The sequence below is a fragment of the Cupressus sempervirens genome, chromosome 1, assembly GCF_028749045.1.
Source record: "Cupressus sempervirens isolate cs-2001-9-10 chromosome 1, ASM2874904v1, whole genome shotgun sequence".
In the NCBI taxonomy this organism is placed as follows: Eukaryota; Viridiplantae; Streptophyta; class Pinopsida; order Cupressales; family Cupressaceae; genus Cupressus; species Cupressus sempervirens.
Genome location: NC_143118.1, coordinates 364045857 through 364069772, shown reverse-complemented (window position 1 = coordinate 364069772; position 23916 = coordinate 364045857). Strand labels below are relative to the sequence as shown.

General features: G+C 36.1%; 1 protein-coding gene and 1 pseudogene across 2 annotated transcripts in view; one reads left to right on the top strand and one right to left on the bottom strand.

The window, feature by feature from the left end:
- Window positions 1-1498: 1498 nt before the first annotated feature.
- LOC149577757 (formate--tetrahydrofolate ligase pseudogene) lies at window positions 1499-3061 on the top strand (annotated as a pseudogene).
- Window positions 3062-6286: 3225 nt separating this feature from the next.
- The window catches only part of LOC149577756 (actin protein 2/3 complex subunit-like protein), a 166797-nt gene continuing 149167 nt past the window's right edge, over window positions 6287-23916 (bottom strand). For both annotated transcript variants that reach the window (XM_089825579.1, XM_089825589.1), the window contains 2 exons: window positions 6982-7209; window positions 6287-6896 (listed from right to left, as the gene is read on the bottom strand). In XM_089825579.1, the coding sequence (XP_089681705.1) occupies window positions 6846-6896; window positions 6982-7209 (279 nt within the window). In that variant the 3' untranslated portion in view covers window positions 6287-6845. The remainder of the gene's footprint in view (window positions 6897-6981; window positions 7210-23916) is intronic.

Below are 23916 nucleotides of genomic sequence, written 5' to 3'. Positions count from 1 at the left end.
TATTGTATTATGACTAGTTGCAATAAATCTTTCAAAAACGGTTTGTAGGTGTTGATACATGGAGAGAATAAGATGACCATCTTGAGAATCAAGTGAAACAAGAGCCTCCAAGCCCTCATTATAGATCCAAAATAACCCACTCTTGGTAAGATGAGCCCTAGTTTTTAGTGTACCAAATCATAGAGCCTTAGACTCCAAAGGAGAAAGAGGAATGTTCAAACTAATATCGCCTCTTAAATATTGTGATGATGCAATCCCAAAACTAATTCTAACTAGTGCACCACCACCTACATATAATTTAGCTACAAGAAATTGCCCATTCAAGATCACAAAGTGAAGAAGGTGCCTGCCTCTTTTTTGGGCCTACAAACAAACTCTCACTTAATTGAGCTCCATTAAGAAGTATATAGAATTCCACTCCAAAGGAATTGGCAGAAGAGAGCATCAAGTTCCTTGAGAAATATATACAAGTAGCCTAACAAAACTTTGGTAAACAAAAAGATCCATGACCAGTGGTTAAACAAGTCATCCTATCTGTAATAGATAGTCATTGTTAAGTCTCAAGATTAAGAAAGGGAGTGATTATCTATCAAGGAGTCATGATCATCCACTTTTCATCATTCCTCTAAAATTGATTATAAAGGATGTCTCTTATTTCGTTGTTAACATTAGAATCTTGAACCCATCAATCTTGACATATTAAGAGTGATATAGAGATCATGCTAGCAACAAACAATTATTTCATGGTTTTTTTTCTTAGCATAGCTAATAGGAATCGGGTATTTGAGGGAGGGCCTTACTTTTACAATCATATAGGTTTATTTATAAAACCTTGGCATGTGGATTTTTATATTTGGGTCCAACTCTCACGACTTTTTTCCTAGATATCAAAATTGCCTCATTTCCTCTCTTTTTTGAGCTATGGTTATTCTCAGAATATTCCTCATTTTAAGCATTAAAATGATCACTTTCAAATTTTTTGAGAAATTTCACCCTTCAAATATCTTCGGCTCATTCTCAGCTCCCTCCAGCACTTCAAACTTTTAAAATCCGATTCCCGAGTCAAAAAGTCTCGTAGGGAAGGAACGAAAATACGTATTTTCAACTTGATCATTAACCATTAACCTCTAAAAAGGTTAAGATTAATTGTCAAAACACATATTTCACTTTGAAAGTTTAACCATTAACCTCTCTATCAAAAGGTTAAGATAAGTTTGCAAAATTAACCTTTTAAAAGGTTAAGGTTTGGGGGTCAAAACACGTATTCTAAATGAAATCATTAACCATTAACCTTTTTATAAAAAGAGGTTAATGTTCAAGTCCAAAACATGTATTTTAAAGAACCTACCTCCTTGCCCATTTGAAAAAGGTCAAAAATTAAGAGGTTAATTAACCTCCATGAAAGTTGTTCTAAATGTTCATGCCAAATGCAAAGAAGCAATGGCCACAATGCCAATGTTGGGGAATAGATAAAGAATGTTGAACATCCAAGAGAAACATGATTGACAAGCCCATAGCCAATCCGACCATAGACAAGGCGTGTAATTTGTTTAACCAATTTTTTTTTTGTTTTGCCAACAAGATTGCGCTAAAGCTAGTAGGTCCAAAAGGATTTGTTCTAACAGATGCAGGGTTTGGTGCTGATATTGGTACAAAGAAGTTTGCGAATATAAAGTGTAGATACAGTGGTTTGAAGCCTCAATATGTTGTTTTAGTGGCCACAGTAAGAGCTTGAAAAATGCATGGTGGAGGACAAGACGTGTCTGTAGGAAAGCCACTAGATCATGCTTATGTAACAGAGAATGTAGCATTGGTTCAGGCAAGCTGTGTTAATCTAGCCATTACTTGGAAAACATCAAATCATATGGAGTTAATGTTGTCGTTACTATCAACATGTTTGCCTCTGACATAGAGGTTGAGGTCAATGGTGTGAGAAATGTTGCAATAGAAGCTGGTGCCTTTCATGTTGTTGTTTGTATGCATTATGCACATGGTGGAGCTAAAGCAGTAGATCTTGGTGTTTCAGTTCAAAGGGCCTGCGAGAAGCACAATAGATCTTTGCAATTTTTGTACCCTTTGAACATTAGTATCAAAGACAAAATTAATTTGATTGCCAAGTCATATGGAGCAGTTGCAGTCGAGTATTCAGAGCAAGTTGAGAAGCATATTGAAACATACACCCTGCAAGGGTTCTCTAGACTTCCAAAGACACAGTATTTTTTTTCACATATTGCTTCGTTAAAAGGGGCTCCTTCTAGTTTTACATTACCATTTAGAGATGTAAGAGCTAGTGTTGGGGCAGGATTTGTCTATCCTTTGATAGGAACTATGAGCACACTCCTTACACTGCCTATACGACCTTATTTCTTTGACATAGATGTAGACACTGCAATATGAAGGGTCCTAGGTCTATCCTATGGATGTGTAAATATATTGTGGCTTTGTATGTGACACTCGAAGTTCATTTCATTGGAACGTTGAGATGAATGGGGGTATGATCAATAGTTGAATTGAATAAAGGGCCATTTATTAGAATATTCCATCAATGCTAAGCACTAATAGTGGGCATAGATATAAATTGTAAAGTGAGCCTTGGAGCATGGTCCTAGGATACAAATTCAAGTAAAGAGTTGCGCGTTGGACAGGTCTAATTGAACCATATAATGAAGCATGGTGTGATGTTGAATATTATGAAGCAACTGGCACTATTCTCGGATTGTTACTACAACACTTAAGCCATGGTAGTGAGCATAGAGGAAGAACTTTAATTTGTCATGCAATCCTTTTACGTAATTCAAGGGCTACTCAAGTGCTTTTAGATGTTGGAGCTAATGTTGACTTTAATGTAAGATTGACAAATGGATATGAATTTCAACCTATTCACATGGCATTAAGAATGGATTATCAAAGTATTTTAAAGCAATTGATAGAACATGGATGTGATTTGAATGCAAGGACACAGAGTGGAGAAATTGCACTTATGCTGAGCATAAAATCTAACAATCTAAAATGCTTCAAAGAGTTGTCATTTTCAGGAGCTGATTTGGGGCTTAAGAATTAGAAGGGGGAGACAATTATTAGCTTATATCTTACCCCTGGGAAGAGAGCCCATTTCAAGGTGGTCATGTTGGATGCTACCCTAGCAAATTGCTTAAAAGGAGAAGGGTTTAGAGCTCTTCATTATGCTGCACGGAGAGGGAATATAAAAGCAATAGAGCAACTTCATGAAAAGAGGGATATATGCTCATTAATAAAGTGATGTAACTTGAATAAATCATTCAAATATCAAAGGGAGATCAACAATCATTGATTATTCAATCTTCCTCTTGAAACGTGTAAGATCGAAATTTCAAGTCATACTAGGTTAATTTTGTAGAGGTTAATTAACCTCACCCAAATCACATATTTGGGAAATAGTTATTAACCATAGAGGGCTAGTTGTTAACCTCAATGTCTATGAAAGGAGCCATTTTTGGCTTTTTGGGGGGACTTTTTGGATTTTAGAAAAAGGGAACACTGTGCTAAAATTTTGATCAAAAGATGATTTTTTGAAAGTGTGTACAAATTTTTTCTTTGTAATCAGAAATTCTTCTTAAGTTCTTGGTGCAAGAAAATAAAGGAATGTGCAATTTGAATTCTCTCCTTCTGAATCTAAATTGTTAGAAATGTTGATTCTGTTTGCAGTGAGCATTCTCACAATATTGTGCAGATGTTTATGAATCTTTGGATCAGCATTGTGCTAATAGTAGTTTTGAAGCGTAGATCTTAATTGTTGTTATTAGCGATTTTAAGTTAGTCCAAGAAAGCTTTGAAGTCGTGTGGTGCATTCATCATCAACGGCTTTCTATTTATCTTTTAAAGTTTGATTTCACTTTTATTTGAAAAACTTCTAAATTATATCATACGAGGGAGTTGCCTCTCTAAACGTAGAGGAAGGCCGCATATCAAGGGCCTATCCAATTGTTGTGAATGGTTTGCCACACACACTTCGTTGGGCCATTTTTACAGTGACAAATCTGTTTACCAATATGACTTCAATTGGAGTATTGGAGAAGATATTATAGAGGATTGTCACTCTTCTTGGGAAACCAACTACAATAGCTCAACAAAAGTCCAATGAAATAGTTGGATTAATATCAATAATTCCTTACCAAATTCATTGGAAATTTGTCTACCCTTGTCTCAAGAAATTTGTCTAGGCTTGTCTTGGGATTCAGTAGTTAAGACTCTCTCTCCCTCTCAAAAGCAATGTCCTAGGGTTAATAAAGAATTATTCTCCTTCCTTGGCTCCATAGGTGGACAAATGAGATTAAGAAAAAAACTCCCATAAGGGATGGTGGTTAGTTTAAAGATGGTGTTATGCTAGAGCTAAGACTCAAGCTAAGAGAAAGGGTCAAAAGAAGTCTTACAAGGATAGGTAGAATGATGAGAGCTTCAATTGTTTTGAGGTTTTGAAAACCTTGGCCTTGGAAAACTCTAGTTGATGTGCCTTATGAGGGCTATTGCCATAGGTGTGGATGATATACAACAGTAGGGGACTTTTCACGTCTCCCCACTTTCACAAGTCCTACATCTTTAGGTCTTGAGGTGTGAGATCCAATTGATTCGACATCCTGTATGATGATATTGTTTTGGCAAATTTGGCCAAGGCATTAAAATCGGGTAAAGGTAATAGCTTTTCTCAAGAATTAGGCTTGCAATAACAACCCCTTTAGAAATGTTCATTTGAGAATTCTTCCTTAAAAAGGTCACAAGGACAAAGAGAAGATTAAATTAGTTGGAACTTCTTAGAAGATTAAATTAGTTGGAACTTCTTAGTGGAATTTGGGTCTGTAAAACTTATTGAAGCTCACTTTCCCAACCTCTTAAATTATTTTCCCTTGATAATGTACTGGAGTCAAATTGCATCCCACAAAAAAATGTTGTTTGTGATTTAGTTGCAGTTCAATCTCTAGATGTTTGGATCCAAAAGACTAAGCTTTCAATCAATTGCATGCTTCAACAGGGTCCTACCATTTGGTGCTTTCATTAGGATAAGTGCATTGGTTCTAAAGGTTTGACTTTATTTGGGACCTATTCTAATCAATTTGCTCTCATTCTGGCATACTCTAGCTTGGAATTTGGTGAGATTATTTTGGTTACTAATGTATATGCTCCAATTGATATCCAAGGAATTACTTTGTTCTCATGTCATATAAGGTATGTTCAATCGTAATTTTTGTCTTCCTAGGGTTTTAGTTGGTGATTTTATACCATCTTAAGTTTAAAAAAGAAAAGGTGGGGGCTAGCTAGACTAAGTCCTTGTGATCTATTTCATGAGAATATGGACCTCCTTGATTTAATTGATTTCGATCTAAGTCTCTACTTGGTCTAATAGATTGTGTGGAGAGGAAAGTGTTTTTGAAAGGCTGAATAAATTTATGACATCTTGCTACCAGGTAGGTGTTCACTTGATTACAAATTTTAAAATCCTTGACTAGAGGGATACTAATCATTGGCCAATTAGATTTTCAGCATCCTTTTAAAGTTGCCAAAAATCATCCTTTGAAGTTTCAACTTTTATGGCTTTGTGACTCCTCTTTATAACTTAATGGCGCAATGGTGGAGAGAAGGTGGCATGCCTATTGTACTACTATGTATTCCTTTGTTAAGAAATTTCAATATAACAAATAGAATAGATTATAATATGGTAATCTTCATGCTACGAAAAGAATATTCAAGCACACCTTGATGTTATCACTCTCAAAATTTGAGATTTGGATTTATCAAATGATTTGGGCAGAGCTTACTCCGATGCTGTGAGAGAGTTGAAGAGGACTTCAAGAGAAGATCTTTTGGAAGCAGAAGGCTTGACTGATTGGGTTTAGGAAGGTGATAAGACCACGACTTCTAATTTTTTTCATTTTTTGTGCATTCCTTTAGTGCATGGATATATTTTTCAAATATTTATACATAAATTTGAAAATCTACATATACAAAGTTTTTGCTTTTGGCTTGACATCAACATTTGTCTCAATTATTTATCTAAAATAAAAATAATTACATTACCTTGACATAGATTCATTTTGAAACAAGTTTCAATTTAGTGTATTGTAACATAAGCCTTTAACTCAGTCCATCACAAAAAATCTAAATTTTAATCATTATTTTACAAATGATAAAATAAAGTAGTTTGTAGATGACTAGAGGCTAACCTCCAAATTAGAGCCTTGCACAAAATAATTATCATTCGTGAATAAGGAGTCCAACCTCGTATAAAAAACTTGCATTCAAAGGCTTCCTGCTGTTGCACAATGATGATATAATTTAAAGGATATAAAAAACACTGCAATGATTCATTCTGGAGATATGTTACAGACTCTTGCAGATCAATGATGAAAATACATCACCGAGAGCTTCCACTCTTAAAGTGTCTTACACATCATTGCAAAATGTAAACTTTGCATACATGCCAATGTAGATGATGACTACCAATAACTGTAAGGGCTTTTGAGTTTATTCCATCCAAGTGTACAAGAAGTACTTGCCGATGGAAAATCAATGAGGGTGAACGGAAAAAACATGATTAACTTATTTCTTATCAAAGATGTCACTTGATCAACCGAAGCAAAATTTTAATAACTTATTTCTTTCCGAAGACCACCACATGGTCAACTGAAACAAAATATGGCATAGTGTGACTACAGTATGCATGACCTTGACAGAATGTGTGTGTAATGTTAGGAGCTCCCTTTATAAGATTTACATTCAAGTCTGCACTCATTTTGCAGCATAAGTATTTACTGACACCAATGTGCCTTTAAACAGTTACAAAAAAATACAAGCTTGTTCACAATGAACAATACCTACTTTTGTCCCTCGTACATCTGAATAAGATATGAAGCCTTGTTACGCACCTGCAGTAAGAGAATTTTTATTTTTTTTAAATCAAAACTGGATAAGCCTATCTAATGTAATACCAATTCCTGTTCACAAAAATACCTTTGATGCATATGCCCTCCAATCTGTGCTGCTAATTTGACAGGCGCAACCTCGAAGGTAATGTAACCATGTTTCAAGCACAGTTGAGCTTTCAGTAATTACAGGATTACACCACAGCCAAGCATCAGCAAGGACAAGGCAAATGTACATTTGCACGAAATCAGTTAGCTTATCTCTCATATTGGTTGGAGTCAATAAGTTAATTGTTTCTTTGGCATTTCTATATTCCTGTAGAATATGATCACAGAAAAAATGTCATGAAAATATTTAATGGGCGTCTTTGCAATAACACGATGAACCAACAAAATGCAGTTCTCAATGTGAAATTGTATAATCCCTGTTATTTGTGTATACAAATTAGTATAGACTAGACAGCACTGAAGCATAAATTCCATTTTTTCTCACAACAGATATCTCTACAATTTGGTAGATGAGCACACCAAAGGATGACATCTAAATTCCTGGACGAGAAAAGCTATGTTATATGGGAACAATTTGAAAGAACAAATATATTTTAGACATAAAATGGAGTCACAGAATCCTTCTTCAGGTGCTTGATATTTGCTGATGAGAACATCATAAAGATAGATTAAAACTTCACATACATTCCACATTTCGATAAATCTCCTCAAATATATGTTACATGCATTCATTCCTAAAAATAACACATTAAATGGCAATCTATAAATTTCTAAACCTTGCCCAATAATCAGCTCAGCAAGAAGAGGGTAGCAAAGCCTAAAATTTTAAGGATCGTATCATGTATAGCTGTCGACATTGCAAAGTTCCATTTCCTTCTTCAAAAATGATAAGAGTACCTCCACGCATAATCAAGAACCTTATTTTTGCACACGTCACTCAAGATTTGCCTCAAGACAAATTTCAGCAGTAATGGGAGGAAAAAGAGCTCTTAAGAAATCATACAAAGTGATGGTGGGTTAAGTGCAAAAATAGTTGCCTACTTTGTTAGACTGAAAAGCCAGTGTTTATCCCCACAAAGATGAAGTGAGCTAAACTCTCAATCATCAAAATCAGTTTCTTTGAGGATAGCTGTTAGAGTCCTTGGGGGTAATTAGTCAAGATGTCATGTTCCCTTTCTAGTGACATGACTTTTATCGGAGATTTGCCTATCATCGACTCTCGTAGGCAAATGATTTTGGAAAGAGAGTCATTTTATTTCCGATGATTATATTTTTTTTGCTCTCGAAGAATAATAATTCAGTAAGTGGGGCCTACTCGCTCTAATATTAAATTAAGGTTGTACTCTAACTTTATAAAGTTATTTATTTAATTTTATAAAGTTTAATAATTAAAGTACATCAAAAAGATGATTCCGGAAAACTTCCGGTAACTTCTCAGCGAAGTGAATAAATAGAGGACATAAGGCTTCCATTTGGACAAGCGATTTTGTGGATTCGATTTCTATTTCAATTGAGGCAATTTGTAGTCATTGGTCTGCAAATTTCCATTAGGTCTCTGGGAACGAAAACTCCCTTGGATCTGCATAACTGAGGAGGTGAAATATTCCCCCGAAGGGTTGCACATTGGAGATGGTCTTCAGCCATTTCATGTTGAAATTATTTGCGTATTCGGATTATTGGAAGGAGGACGTCTTGAGGATTGGCGAAATTAGAATCAGGAAACCCTCATTTAGCCGATAACAGCAGTCAAAGCATTTGTGAGCAACGATTTGTTTTACAGCCTGAATGCCTTGTTCCAAGAAATAAATCGATGAGTCTACACAACCAGTAAATCGCATCAGGAGCGGATTGATTGTGAATCCACTTGGGTCACTCGATTCCAAGAATAGGATCGCATTAGACGGAGGTGCATTTGGACCGGATCAACTAACCTTGCAATTCGTTGGCATTATCATTGAGCGCGATTACCAGGAAATATACTCAGGCCGAAACCAGTTCAGGAATTCCTCACCATTCAGATTGCCGCCAAATCACTTGGAATATCAAGGACGCGGAATGATGACCTGGCAGCCGTTCAAGTGACTGTGATCTGCGTTTGTCTTGCAGGTTTCAAGCATTTTTGGAAGGGCCAGCAGAAGAATCTAACGGTTTAGACACTGGTTTCTCCTATCGGCTTCACCTCACTTTGCAATCCACGGGTCCCATCTTCCAAACGGTGCGGGCAAGAGGCTATTTATCATACGAGCACAACACGGGTATTAAAAAATAAGGTAGCTGCGGCAGAGGAAGAAAGGATCCAGTGACTAACGAGACAGGATCCCGTATTCTGACCCTTCCACGGCAAATTATGTAGAGTAGAGACGGCACAGCATTTCATCTAATCTGTGACAACTCGAATCAAATTCTGTATTATCTGATCGCCAGGTTCTTTCTTTGCTCAGTTGTAAATTCATTTCAGACACTGTTATTCTCCCATTTGGCTGTTAATAAAACAAGGGGCTATATCTCTTGCAAATTTGTCATTGCGTATAGATTTGGTCTTGTTTCATGTATCTAATGAATAGCTACTCTCCAGTATTGTTACTTCAGTGACTCTTTTAGAAAGGGTTCACTTAATAGTATTTAAACTTGAATGCAAACTGCTTGACGATATGGTGAACTTCTGAAGTAATAAGATTTTGGGGTGTTGGAAAAGGAATAATAACCTGATAGGGTCATTTCACAAGATATGTTCTAAAACCAGAGTTTACTCCCAAATTGGGTTTCTACAGGTAAAAATGTCTACGTTTTATGAGACATGTATGATTATTTTTCCACTATATGTTAGGAATGAATTGCCTATTTGGTACTTAATAAATGAATACAAGCATCTGCTGTATTTCAGCATACTTGTAAATTGTAATTAAATAGATATTTTGAAACTGTTAATTAGTCAGTCTAATCTAACCCTAAGCAAGATCTGCATTGATTATTTGCAAAAGCAATAGGCCATGCAGTTGATATCAATAGGAAGTTCCCTAATCTGTGATGCAGGAGCATCTGGCGGTGTCAGGGCAATCCTGCATCACCACAAAAAAAATTCATTTCTGATATTTTATTTTCTTATGTTTTTGCATTTGTGGATACCCATTTGGGAAAACTAGAGATTCTAATTCTCCATTTTCCGCTGCTGCATTTTCAGGTCAACCTGCTATTTTTAGTAGGTTTCGACTTTTGGGCAGATGAAGCCATAAATTTTAGGGAAGCAAGAAGTGAAAATTAAGCACTTTGGCAAAAGAATTGGGTGACAATCATTCACCATTTGAAATTTATTAATGTTTTAAGCTTCTGAAAAACTGTCGAAAAAATTTTGGAGTCAGATTTGAGGCACTAAACAGCCTCATAGGGCCTCGAAAATGTGGGAACAGGCAAAGCCTGTTCATAGGATTGTAGAGCGTTCAGAGACTTTCCTACTATGTAAATGATTCGTCAATGGGAGTACTGAGTCGAAACTTATGCCCCTTGGAAGGTTGAACATTTTTTGAGAACTACGCTATTTTCAGACATGGTTCAAATTTGAATTTCAAATTCTCCGTTTTAGCACCCAACTGGCAAATTTCAAAATTCAAAATCCAAATTCTGGCTCTTAATCAAAAAACGGGTCATTCAGACCTATCTAGGGGTAAAAAGCAATTTTGAGGAATTTAGGGAAAAAGGGGGTTTTCCAGAGTTTTGGTAATTTTGTATGGTGTGTGCCCTATGAGGCAGGTAGTTTGATTTGATGTTGTAATGTCCATGTAATAGAATATATTAATCAGATATTAAAAGTATCCTTTTGGTTGTCTTCTTCTATGTCTCGGGTTTAACCTTGAGTGATCTGTGCGCTTCTTCCAACCACAATAAAATAAAAAGGTTCTACAATTTTTACCAGGATTTTGTAAATTAGTGTCCCCAAAATTTGATTTGTAGGTGTTAGTTCCATGCTATCATAATCACATTTTGCCATACACAAAGAATCCCTTTTGGTAGAATTCTGCACATGTGGAATACGAATTTTACATATTCACTACATGTCAGATAATTATAGCCAATGATAGGTGTTATGGCAATAGTGACCACAGCCCAGGTGTGTTTTGCATCACTTCACAGAAAAGAAGGTTGACAAATCATCAAATTTACTAGATATGACAAAGAGTACTGTGGATGCAGAGACGATGAAGCCATGTTATATTCTTACATCTTTAATGTGATGATTCTGAACTGTAGTCCTGGGTCCAAATTTTTGATCTTCTTTCTTGAAATCACTTGAATCATTAAATGCTAAGTTGTTGGTTCGGATTCCGGTTCAAATTTCATCCATTTTTTTTGGATTGGGTTCGGATTCATTTTGGGATTGTTTCTACAAGACTTTTTGAAAAAAAACCAAAAACTATATATATATATATATATATATATATATATATATATATATATCTGTGTGTGTAAATATATGCAGCATCAAATAAGGTCATACACACAATGGACGCAAGAAGTTTGACTTTTCAAGTTTTCATTCACAAATGCACAAATGACATATAGAACAACCCTTTTGATCTTTTTAGTGATCACTTTTAGGGTTAGAGGGTCAAAGAGACCTAATTTGGCAAAACAAACTTATGAAAAAGTCAATGAAAATGATGTTTACAGTCAAATTCGGCCCAAATTCATTTTGGATTCCTATCGAAATCAAAAGTTTTCCCAATTCATCCAAAATTCTTAAAGGGTCCTGAAAGAATTTTGAATGAACTTACCTGATTGTGGCAAAATTTTGAACGAATTCAAACTGGATCCGACTTTGCAGCGAACTGAATCTTGAATTCCACCTTCCGGAGCGAATCTAGTAACTCGGATTATTATTAAATGTGTTAAACACATTTTTAACTCGCTTGTTGGAAGTCATAAACTTAAGGTTGTTACAACTTTTAACCAGCTATATTTACTCTTCCTGGTATAAACTGAGTGTTGGTACAAAACTTGAATAGGTAAAAAATATAAAATGAACAATTGTTCCATTTGGCTCTGAGCACTCAGTATGGTTGTCCTTCAATAATGTTCACATATTTCCAATAATTTATACTATATAGTTGTACCTATGCTCTCAACCCAGTTCATATGTTTCCACTACTTGAAAGCAACAGGTGTTGATGGTCGGCTTTGACTCGGAAATGCAGCGTAAATCTACTTCAAACAGCTACAGCTTCTAATAGTTAATGGTAAGTACTGACACCTTAAAATGATAATATTCAAGTTCTCTAAATTTACACATTGTGAATTTTAGCAAGATATAAATATGAACAGATATAACCACTACCCTGCAGTTCACAGGCTCATCATTTCCTTCTTGTGAGACATCCAGGTCATTCATAATTTCAAGTATAACTCCATACCACATAACATAAGACAATCAGTAACTACAAATAACAGCACTTCAACCAAGGGCAGTTAAAACTTCACTTATTGTTGCGCTCACATGTGGCCTTGCAACATCAATGCCACTTATAAAGTTTCATTGTCACTATATTACTATTGATCTAACTTTCCACTCTTACCAATTAACTCTGGATTCTTGCTGTCAATCAGTCTTGCAATCCTAGTGTCAGCTGTCTGCATTCCCCTTACCATCTATGTTTGTTTAACGGATCCAAACTACCTTGGAGCTTTGAACAACCAAACCCAGTTTCCCTGAAGAACGGTGTTTTAGGAGACTTGAAATTTTGGAACAAAAAGCAAAATGCAGACTGGATACAGTATGTTAGGACCATGGAAATCTAAATCTTTAATAAATAAAAACCAATTCTCCGCTACAAGATTTGATTGAAGACAACTCCACATGCAAAGTAGTCTTAGCATAGTTTTGTGAGACGGACATTGAAGAATTGTATTGTGATCCATTGTGCATTTCCAAACAACCCTTAAATAAAAAGGATCACATTCCTGTGATGGTTCAAGAGCACTCTTTGCACCAAGTAACATATGTATTGCCATATTTTGGTCCATGAGATGATAATCACCATGTGTTCCCTATTGACAAATGAATCGAATGACAGCTTGACCTTTGCATCAAATTGTCTTATAGAAATCTAAATGCCAACATTACCCATTGATAAATAGGAGATACTTTTCCACAGCAAGTCAAATTGTGATATTGCTATTAGAATTTAACAATGTAAATTTTGAGTCAAACTCATTGACTCATGTTTCACGAGTAGTGATTCACACAAATCCGTCTCTCGTGACAATAAATGTAACACTTAGCACTCATTGATCTAGGTGATGCTCACAGAGGTGAAGCACCAAAACTTCCCAGGAGGTCACCAATCCCAATACTACTCCATGGTCAGATGCACTCTTCTCACAACCCCATGTGCAAAACCTTCACCAAGTGTTGTGCCTTATGAACCATTGTTGTGGAAAAATATCTCCTTATCAATTTATGAGCTTAAGGGGCTTTCTAATGAATGGTTCATAAGGCATAACACTTGGTGAAGGTTTTGCAAATGGGGTTGCAACCAAAGTGGGTTTAACCATGGAGGAAACTTCGTAGTTAAGTGCGCTCAATCTAGACTAGTACTGGGATGGATGACCTCGTAGGTAGTCTCGGTGCTTCACCTCTGTGAGCATCATGTAGATCCAATGAGTGCTAAATGTTCCATTTATTGTCATGGGAGATGGATTCATGTGAGTCACTACTCATGAAACATGAGTCAATGAGTTTGACTCAAAAACTACACAATTAAATCTTAATAGCAATATCACAATTTGACTTGCTGTGGAAAAATATCTCCTACTTATCAATTGATGAGCTTAAGGAGCTTTCCAATGAATGGTTCATAAGGCACCACCCTTGGTGAAGGTTTTGCAAATCGGGTTGCAAGTTGTGTGGCTTAACAATGGAGGAAACTCCATAGTTAAGAGAGCTCGAGCTGGAGTAGTATTAGAATGGGTAAACTCCCGAGAAGTCTCGGTGCTTCACCTTTGTGAGCATCACCTAGATCCAGTGAGTATTAAGCATTCAATTTATTGTCATGACAGATGGATTCTTGTGAATCACTACTCATGAAACATGAGTCAATGAGTTTGACTCAAAAACTAAATAGTTAAATCTTGATAGCAATATCACAACATTGCCCATACCAATTTGGAACCTAGTAGTAGTCAGGGAGGTAGGGTCTAAAGTGAATGCATTAGAGCACGATCACATCAAAAATGATAATTACATAATCGAACTGTAAATAAATAGAGAGAAGAATATGTTGAGAAAATACCAAAAGGATTTGAGTAGTATCCCTATATTCCAACGTCAATGAATGCCTCCCATGTGACAATATGATGCCTATTGGATGCTGACCCCTCCAATCAAAGAAACAACTATGAGATACTCTTAAGCAATTGACGCAAAGAAAAGGACCATAGAGAATCTCATTTATCATCTACTATTCATTATCATAGGAGATATGGGAACATAACCTAGATATTATAAATGAATAGTAAAGGAAAAGAACCATGAGAAATCTCATTTTTCCTCTACTCTGCCATATACTAATATAAGAGTTGTGTGCCTAGAATCTTATATCTCAACTATTGTAGAGGTGTGTTTGAAAACTTACCTCTCATCCGCTATATGTTATCATAGATGTGTATATATAGCAGTGTTCCTCTTTCTGTACCAAAGTGCCTTACCTTGGAATTACCATTGATGCCTAGGACACAAACAAATTTGATGGCCAATCCCTAGGGAAAATTGCTCGATTTAAAACAATGTTCCCTTCTCGCATGAACAATCATTAATTTAAATCCCATAAAACACCAACCTAAGCCTAATAATGAGCATGTAGACATAGGCGTGTGCATAGGGAAATCAGACGAAAAGAAATGCTCAAATGCAAGGGATAATTAAAAAAATTATACTCGATCATCTCAACCAAATGTGTGTGTGAAAGAGGGGGGGGAGGAGGAGGAGAGAGAGAATTTTGGAAAGACAAACCTAGAGAAACCCCGAATACATAACAACTGAAAACAAAAATCTAAAATAGCTAGGAACTACAAACACAAGTGGTTAGGAAGCCAATATAGTATTATAGATAGTCAGGTAGGGGCAGGGAAGAAATCCAAATAGTATAAGTTTAAGCTACTAAAGAGATGGGAGTCTCATCAACTATCTCACTCCAAACCAAAAATGGAGTACTACAATCCATAGTTGGCACACTCACCGATTACTCTGCAAGTAGCAGGTGATCGCCAAGTTTTCTTGGCAGGCAAGTATTTGGCGAAAAAACTATCATTTAAAAAACTCAGCCCCCTCCAAAAAAATCGCAGAGTAATAGCCTGATTTTTTGGTGTGTTTTCCTTTAAAACTCGGCTGCACGTTAGCAGGAGTGATATAGGCCAAAAAAATTCATTTTTGCAACACCAATTTTCTTTTGTGCAATCAAAGGCCTAAGGAGGGGAGAGAACAAGGGTTCCAAGGTATTCTTAGGTGATTGCAAGTGATTCAAGGCAGATTTGAGTGGATTTGAAGAGGATTCCAACCAGTTTTAGAAGACAAATCTCTTTCCCAGGTAGGTTTGATGAGATTTTTTTGTACTTCTAAAAAAATGTTCTATTGTTTTCTTGTTGCTTGCAAATAAATTCAAATCATTTGAAAGCATTTCAACTCTATGTTTGAACCATTTGAAAGCCATTCAGCTCTATATTTTACATTTTTTTTTTAAAGAATATGTAAGAATTTTTAAAACCAAATCTTAGCTATTTGTTTAGTAATTTTAGTTCATAGATCTAAGTTCTAACTTTGTTTATTCATTTTTCTATAAATTTATGTGTAGAGCAGCGGTTAAGCATTTAAAAATCATGACAAGTTCAGAGGAAGAGTGGCCACAAACTCCATGCCCATCTGGATATATAGGCACTCAGCCTAAAAATGCAAGAGATTAGGCATGGTGGTATGCCTATCAAGCTCCAAATGATGTTGGGAAGGTTATATGCATTCCATGTGAAAAAATTATTTCTGGACGCATAAACCGCTTCAAGTACCACCTTACAGGCATAAAGAAACATGATTCAACTGCTTGTTGCAAGGTAACTAATGAAGAAAAAAGATTCATCAATGCCCTACTTGCAGCTGCTAAAGAGAAAAAATTGAATAGGGAGAGTGGGAAATTAGCTCTAAGGGTAGCCATAGTTGAATCTCAAGAAGCTCCTATTGATATTCAAGAAGAAGAAGCACTTGAGAACATAGTGGGATCTCTTTGTGGCTCACGGATCTGCAAACAAAGTGCCTCTTTTGCTGGTTTCACTCCTACTACATTACCTAGTTCTTCATCACCATCCGCATCAAGTATAGGGAGTTATTTTGTGTCCAAGAACACAGCTGAATCAAAACCATCATTAGAGGGCACTGGATGAAACAGGGAGGTGCATGAGCAAACTGAAATTTCAACAACTGATTTTTGATTTTTCAACATTATTTCAATGTATGTGGTAGATAGTCCCTGTTGGTTGAATTTGGTGAACGTAATTTCAATATTGGGCAAAGGGTACAAGCCCCCTTCTTGCAAGGATTTGAGTGGAAGGTTAGTATTTTACTATTTAGTAACTGTAAATAATTGAAATCCACTCGAGTCCATTGTTATATTTTAAATCTTAATTGGTATTTCCTATTTTCTACTAACACTTTATTACACCTAAATTTTGTAGGTTGTTTGACAATGTGGTTGATTGGGCAAAAGTATTGATAGAAGACCAAAAGAAAGAGTGGAATAAATATGGCTGCACCATTTTATCTGATGAGTGGACAGATGGAAGAAGTAGAACCATTATTAATTTATTGGTTGTTTGCAAAAATGATGTGGTGTTTTAGAACTCTGTTGATGCCTCCAATAAAGTGAAAAATGCACACATTGGCTTTAATGTTGGAGAATGTTATCATGGAGGTGGGAGTAGAGAATGTGGTGCAAATCATCACAAATAATGTAGCAGCATATGTGGTAGTAGGTAAATTTATTTTCTTTTATGTTCAATATGAATCATGAATGTGATGCTATGGTATTATTCAATTTAGATTTGATGCAAATATGGAAAGTTTGTAACTAATTATTGATTTTATTACTAAACGTTTAGGTAGAATCCTCCAAGAGAGGTATCCCACACTTTTTTTGGTCACCTTATGCAGCACATGTCCTTGACCTTCTTTTGGAGGACATAGGAAAACTTGATTGGATGAGTCCAGTTGTGGAAGATGCAAGGTGAGTTGCCAAATTTATCTATAATCACCCATGGGTTCTCAATTTGATGAGAAGAATCACTAAAAGTAGAGATTTGGTGACCCGCTATTACAAGGTTTGCAACAGTGTTCTTCATGTTGCAAAGTATTATCGACACAATATTGCCTCTAAAACAAATGTTTGTGTGTGTTGATTGGGTTACTTCACCTTACTCAAAGAATTCTCAAGGAGAAGTTGTGGGACAGATAGTCTTTGGTGATAGTTTTTATGAAAAGGCTACTGAGATTGTGGAGGTAACTTAAAGAACCAAAACATTGTTTTTTTAGTCAATTCAAGTTTCATTATTAATTTGTAACTTACAATGTTAGTAACTAATTTGTATTTTTCAAATTTCAAATGTAGATGTCTATGCCCCTGGTTAGAGTCTTGCGCATATGTGATGGGCAACAATCCCCAATGGGATGTCTTTATGAGGCCATGGATAAGGCCAAAGACACTGTTAGAAATTACTACCATGCGGAGAAACTCTAATTTGACCCCATTTGGAAAATACTTGATAGGAGGTGGAACAATATGCTCCACCAACCCATTCATACAGCAGGCTACTTCCTAAATCCCAAATTCAGGTACTATGATTCTCCTTGAGATTTTACTAAGACTTCATTTTACTTTATTTTTTAAGGTTGTGTACTACGACTTCATTTCATTTTCTGTTTGTTTTAGGCCTGATGATTCCTATTCATCCTAATGGAGAGGTCATGAAGGGTCTCCCTAGATGCATTGAGAGGATGATATCCGATGAAGCGGAGAGAGACCTTGTTGTGACCAAACAACAAGTCTATGTGGAATCAAGGGGTAATTTGTTCTCTTCTACACTAGCAAAGAGAGCAAGAGGAACTCAAGCCCCACATAAACCATCAAAGTTTAAACTTAAAAACTTTTGCAAATTGATAAACTGTCTTTTCTGATTATCTCTTTTCATTTCTTTATAACTTATTATGTTTTGTGGTGCAAATGGTTGGTGGTCAACTTGGGGTAAAAATACCCCCAATTTTAAGAATTTTGCTCTCAGAGTCTTGTGCCCACCTTGTAGCGCATCCCATTGTGAGCACAATTGGAGCTTATTTGAGTCCATCCACACAAAGAAAAGAAATAGATTGACTCAAAGAAAGCTCAATGACCTTGTTTATGTGCACTATAATCTTAAGTTGCACATAAAAAGGGCATAGAGTTCAGCAATACCTACTCCACTTGATCTGGATGAGATAGATCGTTATTCTGATTAGATGGCACAAGAGTCAGGTCCATTGTTTTCAGTAGAGGAGGTCGCTGATTTGGAGAGGCAAGCCATGAAGGGGGTTGTTAGAACAGATTTTTATTTCACAATGGATGATATTGAGGACGAGAACGGTGAGGATTCAGAGGACAAAGTATTACCAGTGCCACATATAGGAGGAGATACATCCACTTCCAAGAAGCAGAGCCAGTTAGTAGGGATACAGTGAGGAGGCACAACCACGGACTTCACAGTCACGCAGCTCACACCCAGTCCCAGTGCGGGGCACCTCTTCAAGGACTAGAACCCCTCTCTTTTCTGCTAGTAGAGCTAGAAAGAGGAAGATGTGATTGTATTGATGTATTTACTATTTAGTATTTACTTCTAGACTTCTAGTTTGAAATAAACTATTTACTATTTTGCTTCCCACCATCCGCATTTAGCATGAGAATGCGATTTTGTACCCACTATACATATATATATCTAAACTCTGTTTGTTTCTTTTGTGTTCTCTTTAATTAACTCATTAAATGCATCTCCTCATTGAGATTTTCTAAAAAAATGTATTTTTAATTGAATTTTAGCGGTTTTTATACATTCCAGAGTTTTTTCTAAAATTGACCATTTTTTTCCCAAATAAGCTTTTAGGGCTTGGCGAGTTGTTGTCGAGTGAGAATTTTCCAACTTTCCAACTAATGCTACAATCACTATTGATCACTATAAAAGGACATACAAGTTCTAATAACACTCACCAACAAATGCACAAGCTAGGTTGGCCCAAGCAAGGCAGCCCTCTAGTAATATAGACAAAATCCATCAAAGGCTGACGTAATGCAAGTATTAGTGAAGAAACTCATACTATGAATTCATCCTTATGGCTAAGGGGGTGATTGGAGAGGAGTTGATCTACGCTAATAATGGATATTCAAACTGCATTGTCGAGAAGAGATCAAATCACATCAGGAGGAATATGGTGGAGCAAAATTTTTTAAGAGATGTTGTAAAACAAGTCTACTCATGTCTATGTGAAGTAACAATATCCAAAAGCCATATTTAGATATCGATCTCCAAGATACATTGGAGAGAGGCGAGCAACCTACAGACTCTAGGTTCCTAGAGACCATGCAACGATATGCATTGAATATTGACAGCCTTCCAAAGATAAATGGTTAGCCATCACTAGTTTGAATATCTAAAGAATGTAGAGAGACTATTGGCCAAGGCCCAATAAAGGAAATAATATATTCCCTGAAACTCATAGTAAATGGGGAATGTAAAGATATAGGCCTTGTTAGCCTCCATCTCCTAGAGGAAGCAAAGATGAAAGGTACATCCAAGGGAAAGAATATGATAATCTATATCAATTTGTAGTTGGTGGGAGCACATCCTCATTTCGGCAAGAGAAAACCCCATACTGTTAAAACTTAGAACTGAACTTGCACAAAAACAAAGAAAAGATAAGTCAAAACACAAGAACACCAAATATGCCCTTGGAAAACCCTCCTACTTGAGGTAAAAACCCAACCACACCAACAAGTACTCCTTTATTGAATAATAATAACAGAATCTCTAAACACAACTCATAAACTCTTGAGCTTTAGCAGAAATAATGAATCAACATAACTCTCCTTACAAAATAATGAATTTGCAACTACACACGGAATGATGCATACATAGACAATAATAAAACAACCTTCACACTATCACCTGCATATACATACCAAATACAAAATTTGACAATGTTGACCAATAACATTGTAAGATTCAATACGCTCCTACAAGCACAATCTACCAAAACAATAGTCTGCAGAAAAAATGCTACAACAACCTCAATGATACTATATTGTGCAAAACAATAATCATCAATGTCCAAATAAAAGACAACACTACTTTATCAGAATTGCATCAAATATGAATCTCCGCCAATGCTCAGAGAAACATTGGAACAAAAAAGATCAACGTTACCATCCCTAACTCTTGTGAGCATGAACAAATGATGGTTGTCACTAAGTGCCATTTCAAATTCTCAAGTTTACAATGCTTCAACGTCTTTAATTGTCAACACCAAGTATGAGACTCTCCATATAGATGGACTGTTCCTCATAAAAACTGCAACAGCCATGTACATCAAGATACAATAAAGGAGACATTACATATGATGAGACTCTTCAAATTACCAACAACAAGACTCCTTGTTTCCACATCATCACTTATGCATATAGTTTTTCGTCTGCTGAAGACTCTTCATATTCTTCAAAGGACACGATTCTTAATATAGGAAATGCTTCAGCATTGAGACTCTTCACTGTCTTACCATGCCTAATTATAAGAAAGAAAATAGCATTGATGGCAGTAGAGAATAGATATTGCATAGCAAAGATCACAACCAATATGTTGATGAAATCATCACAAGTATGAACAAATATATCCTATAGCTACAATCACTAACACTCCCTCTGAACAAAAGAGACATCTTTTCCAAACACATAATCTCTCAACACGATAATAGCATTATGGAGTGAGTGAAAATAATGTTCACCATATCTACTCCCATGTGTAAAATAAACACAAGCTAACATCATGGAGTCACTCAACATATTGTAGCCATGGAGTCTCTCACATCCACTTTGGAAAGAGCAATGCCTCTTGTCTCAAAGATGAACAATGGCTTTCACTTCAAATTTCTCTATCTCATTGAAAAATGCATTACAAGGGCTTTTATTTCAAATTTCTACATTTCAAAAAAAATGCATTACAAGAGCTTTCACCTCAAATTTCTCTATTTCAAAGAAAAATGCATTACAAGGCTTTCAGCTCAAATTTCTCCGTCTTAGAGAAAAAATGTATTTCAACACTATAAAAACAATTGAATGTTGAGACTCCCTATGAGCAGAGACTCCCTCTCAGCAAGGGCAGCATTCTCATAGCTTTGATTATCACAATAAATTACAGTTGGCTCCAATGTTTGACCAAACAAGGAGCTTCTGAAGCGACATTGGTTCTCAAGCTTGTTGATCCTCTACAAAGGACTTGGCACACTCCATTTGCCACTCAAGCTCCCTCTGAATCTTCAAGAATTTGCATTATCCTTTTGTCCTCCTCATTCAAGATTGTCTGACATGTTTCCCTTAGAGAAATGATTTTCAACACGCACCTCTAACATTTGGCATGCTATGGTCTAGTATTCTCCTCCTCAACCTCATCCCAAATCACCCTATTTTTTATAAGCTTGTATATTTATCAATGCCAAATCCAGATTGACTATGTGATTCTATTTTATGCAGCTAAAGAGATTTTCCAAGGACCTTAGCACCTTGTCTTGCAACACTACAACCTACTTAGATAACATCTTTACTTCTTCATGAAACTCACTCTTGATCTTAGAATCTTAATGCTCTCAACTCGTGTCAAAAATTCTTGGAATTCGTCTATATCTCATTTCCTCCTCTCAGAAGAAATTGATCACTGGACAATCTGAAACAGATCAATGCACGAGGTGTCTCTATTCTTAAGCATGTGTAACTTCCTCATAGGTTGCATCAAGTTCTTCCTCCCTTTTATGCAATCTCTCATAATCATTGTGCTCTTTGATCTTTCCTAGAAGCATTTTAGAGAGATTACTAATAGTTCATAAAAATCTATCTCACCAAGGAAAATACCAATGCTAGAAGAATACATGATTCACTATTCTAATGTATGAACTAATAACTACATAAAAGATTTGCGTACATAATTCAAGGGTATGAAATACTTATTTCTTTATTATCCAATCTTTCCAAAATCCACCTATTGGCTTATTGATGGCAACCTTGTACAACTCCTGAAAGAATACCACAAACCTCCAATGTTGCCACTGATTTTCGTAATACCGAGGCATGTTTGGAACTCCATTGATCTACAAAACCGAGTTTGCAGTTTATGTATGTGTAGGCACTTCCAACCATTTTTCACACATCTGCAAAAATCTGGACCGAGGTCTCTTCACTTTTACAGACTATCAATCATGTACGATCTAATTGAGAGTTTTCAGATACTGCAATATCCCTTATGGATCTTAGCAAAATTTCACCTTTTCACTCTTGTAATTTCATCAAACAGTTTGGATGAATGCATATTTACATATTTGAGACCAAATGCATCAACACCTAATCATTTATCAATTTTGGCTTATATTGTTTTCACCTTAACATCATCAACTCAAAATTAAAGCTACAACAGATCCATGCACTGAAAATTTTGGAATCAATGATCTGCTAAAGGAACGCCAAACTTAGAAAAGGAGTCTCAACAAGGGCCCAATACTTTTGAGAATGCATAGAACTAGATATATGAAACACATGGCATTCCATTAGCAAACAAGGTTGCCCGTCTCTGTAATATCCCTAACCAAATATTTTCTCAAAACCCATAAGGGCCCATTTGGTTGCTGGCATAGCAATTGAAAATTAGAAATGAAATTAGGAATGGGAATAGAGATTGGGAATGGGGATTGCGATTTGTTATTCTCTGTCTGTTTGGTTCACCAAATTGAAATCAGAATTAAAATTGACATTTTTCTCCAAAGAGGATAACTCCATTTGCAATCATTGCTAAAAAGGAGGTGGAGAAGCTGAGAGACTCCTCAAAGCCTCTGGATGGCTAACCGCAAGTCTATTGCAGAAGCAAGGAATTTTATTACACAGGGCCACAATGATGCTGAGTATAAGTGCAAATAGTTGTTTGCCTTTCTCGCAGAGAAAAGGACCCCTGGGTATTATTTAGGCATTATTTGTGTGCATCCCAATAAACCTCATATGGGATTAAAGTATCTACATAATGAGCAGAGAGCATAATCAAGTGGGTTGCAGGAAATGGTAGCAATGGCCCTCCTCTTATTTTCAAGCTTTCTCCAATCTCCATGAAAGATAATGATGAAGCCTGCTCCGCTTCTCACACTTTCCCTCCGAAGCCTGCTCCGCTTCTCACACTGCTCTCCCAAGTATGTGTCTACCACATTGAATGAACACGCAAAAGAGTATAGAGAACAAGCAGAGTCCGTCTCATGTTTACTATTTGAACTGTCTTATTGTCTCATGTCAGCGGACTTGAAAATTTGATTAAATAGTCAAAAGTAAAAAGAGAATGGGAACAGCAATTCCAATAACAGGTTTTTTTAAGAATAGACATATGCTCATTTTGGCGTCAAAATGGGAATATGCATTCCTATTCTCAATTCCAATTTAGCGCACCAAACAGAGAATACAAGATAAATTCTAATTTTCAATTCCTATTCCGGTTGTATTCCAGCAACCAAACGGGCCCTAATGGAAATCAGAAACTTTTAAACAAATATATTTAGCAATGTATTTCAGATTTCACTAGCAAAAACTCCAATAAACAATTGGACAAGAGAGACACAAAATATTATTGCATTAAACCTCTAGCAGAAATATATTTTCAGAATTAATATTTCATTAAAGTTCTTCAATAAAATAACCAAGAAATTGAATCGTAGGTACCG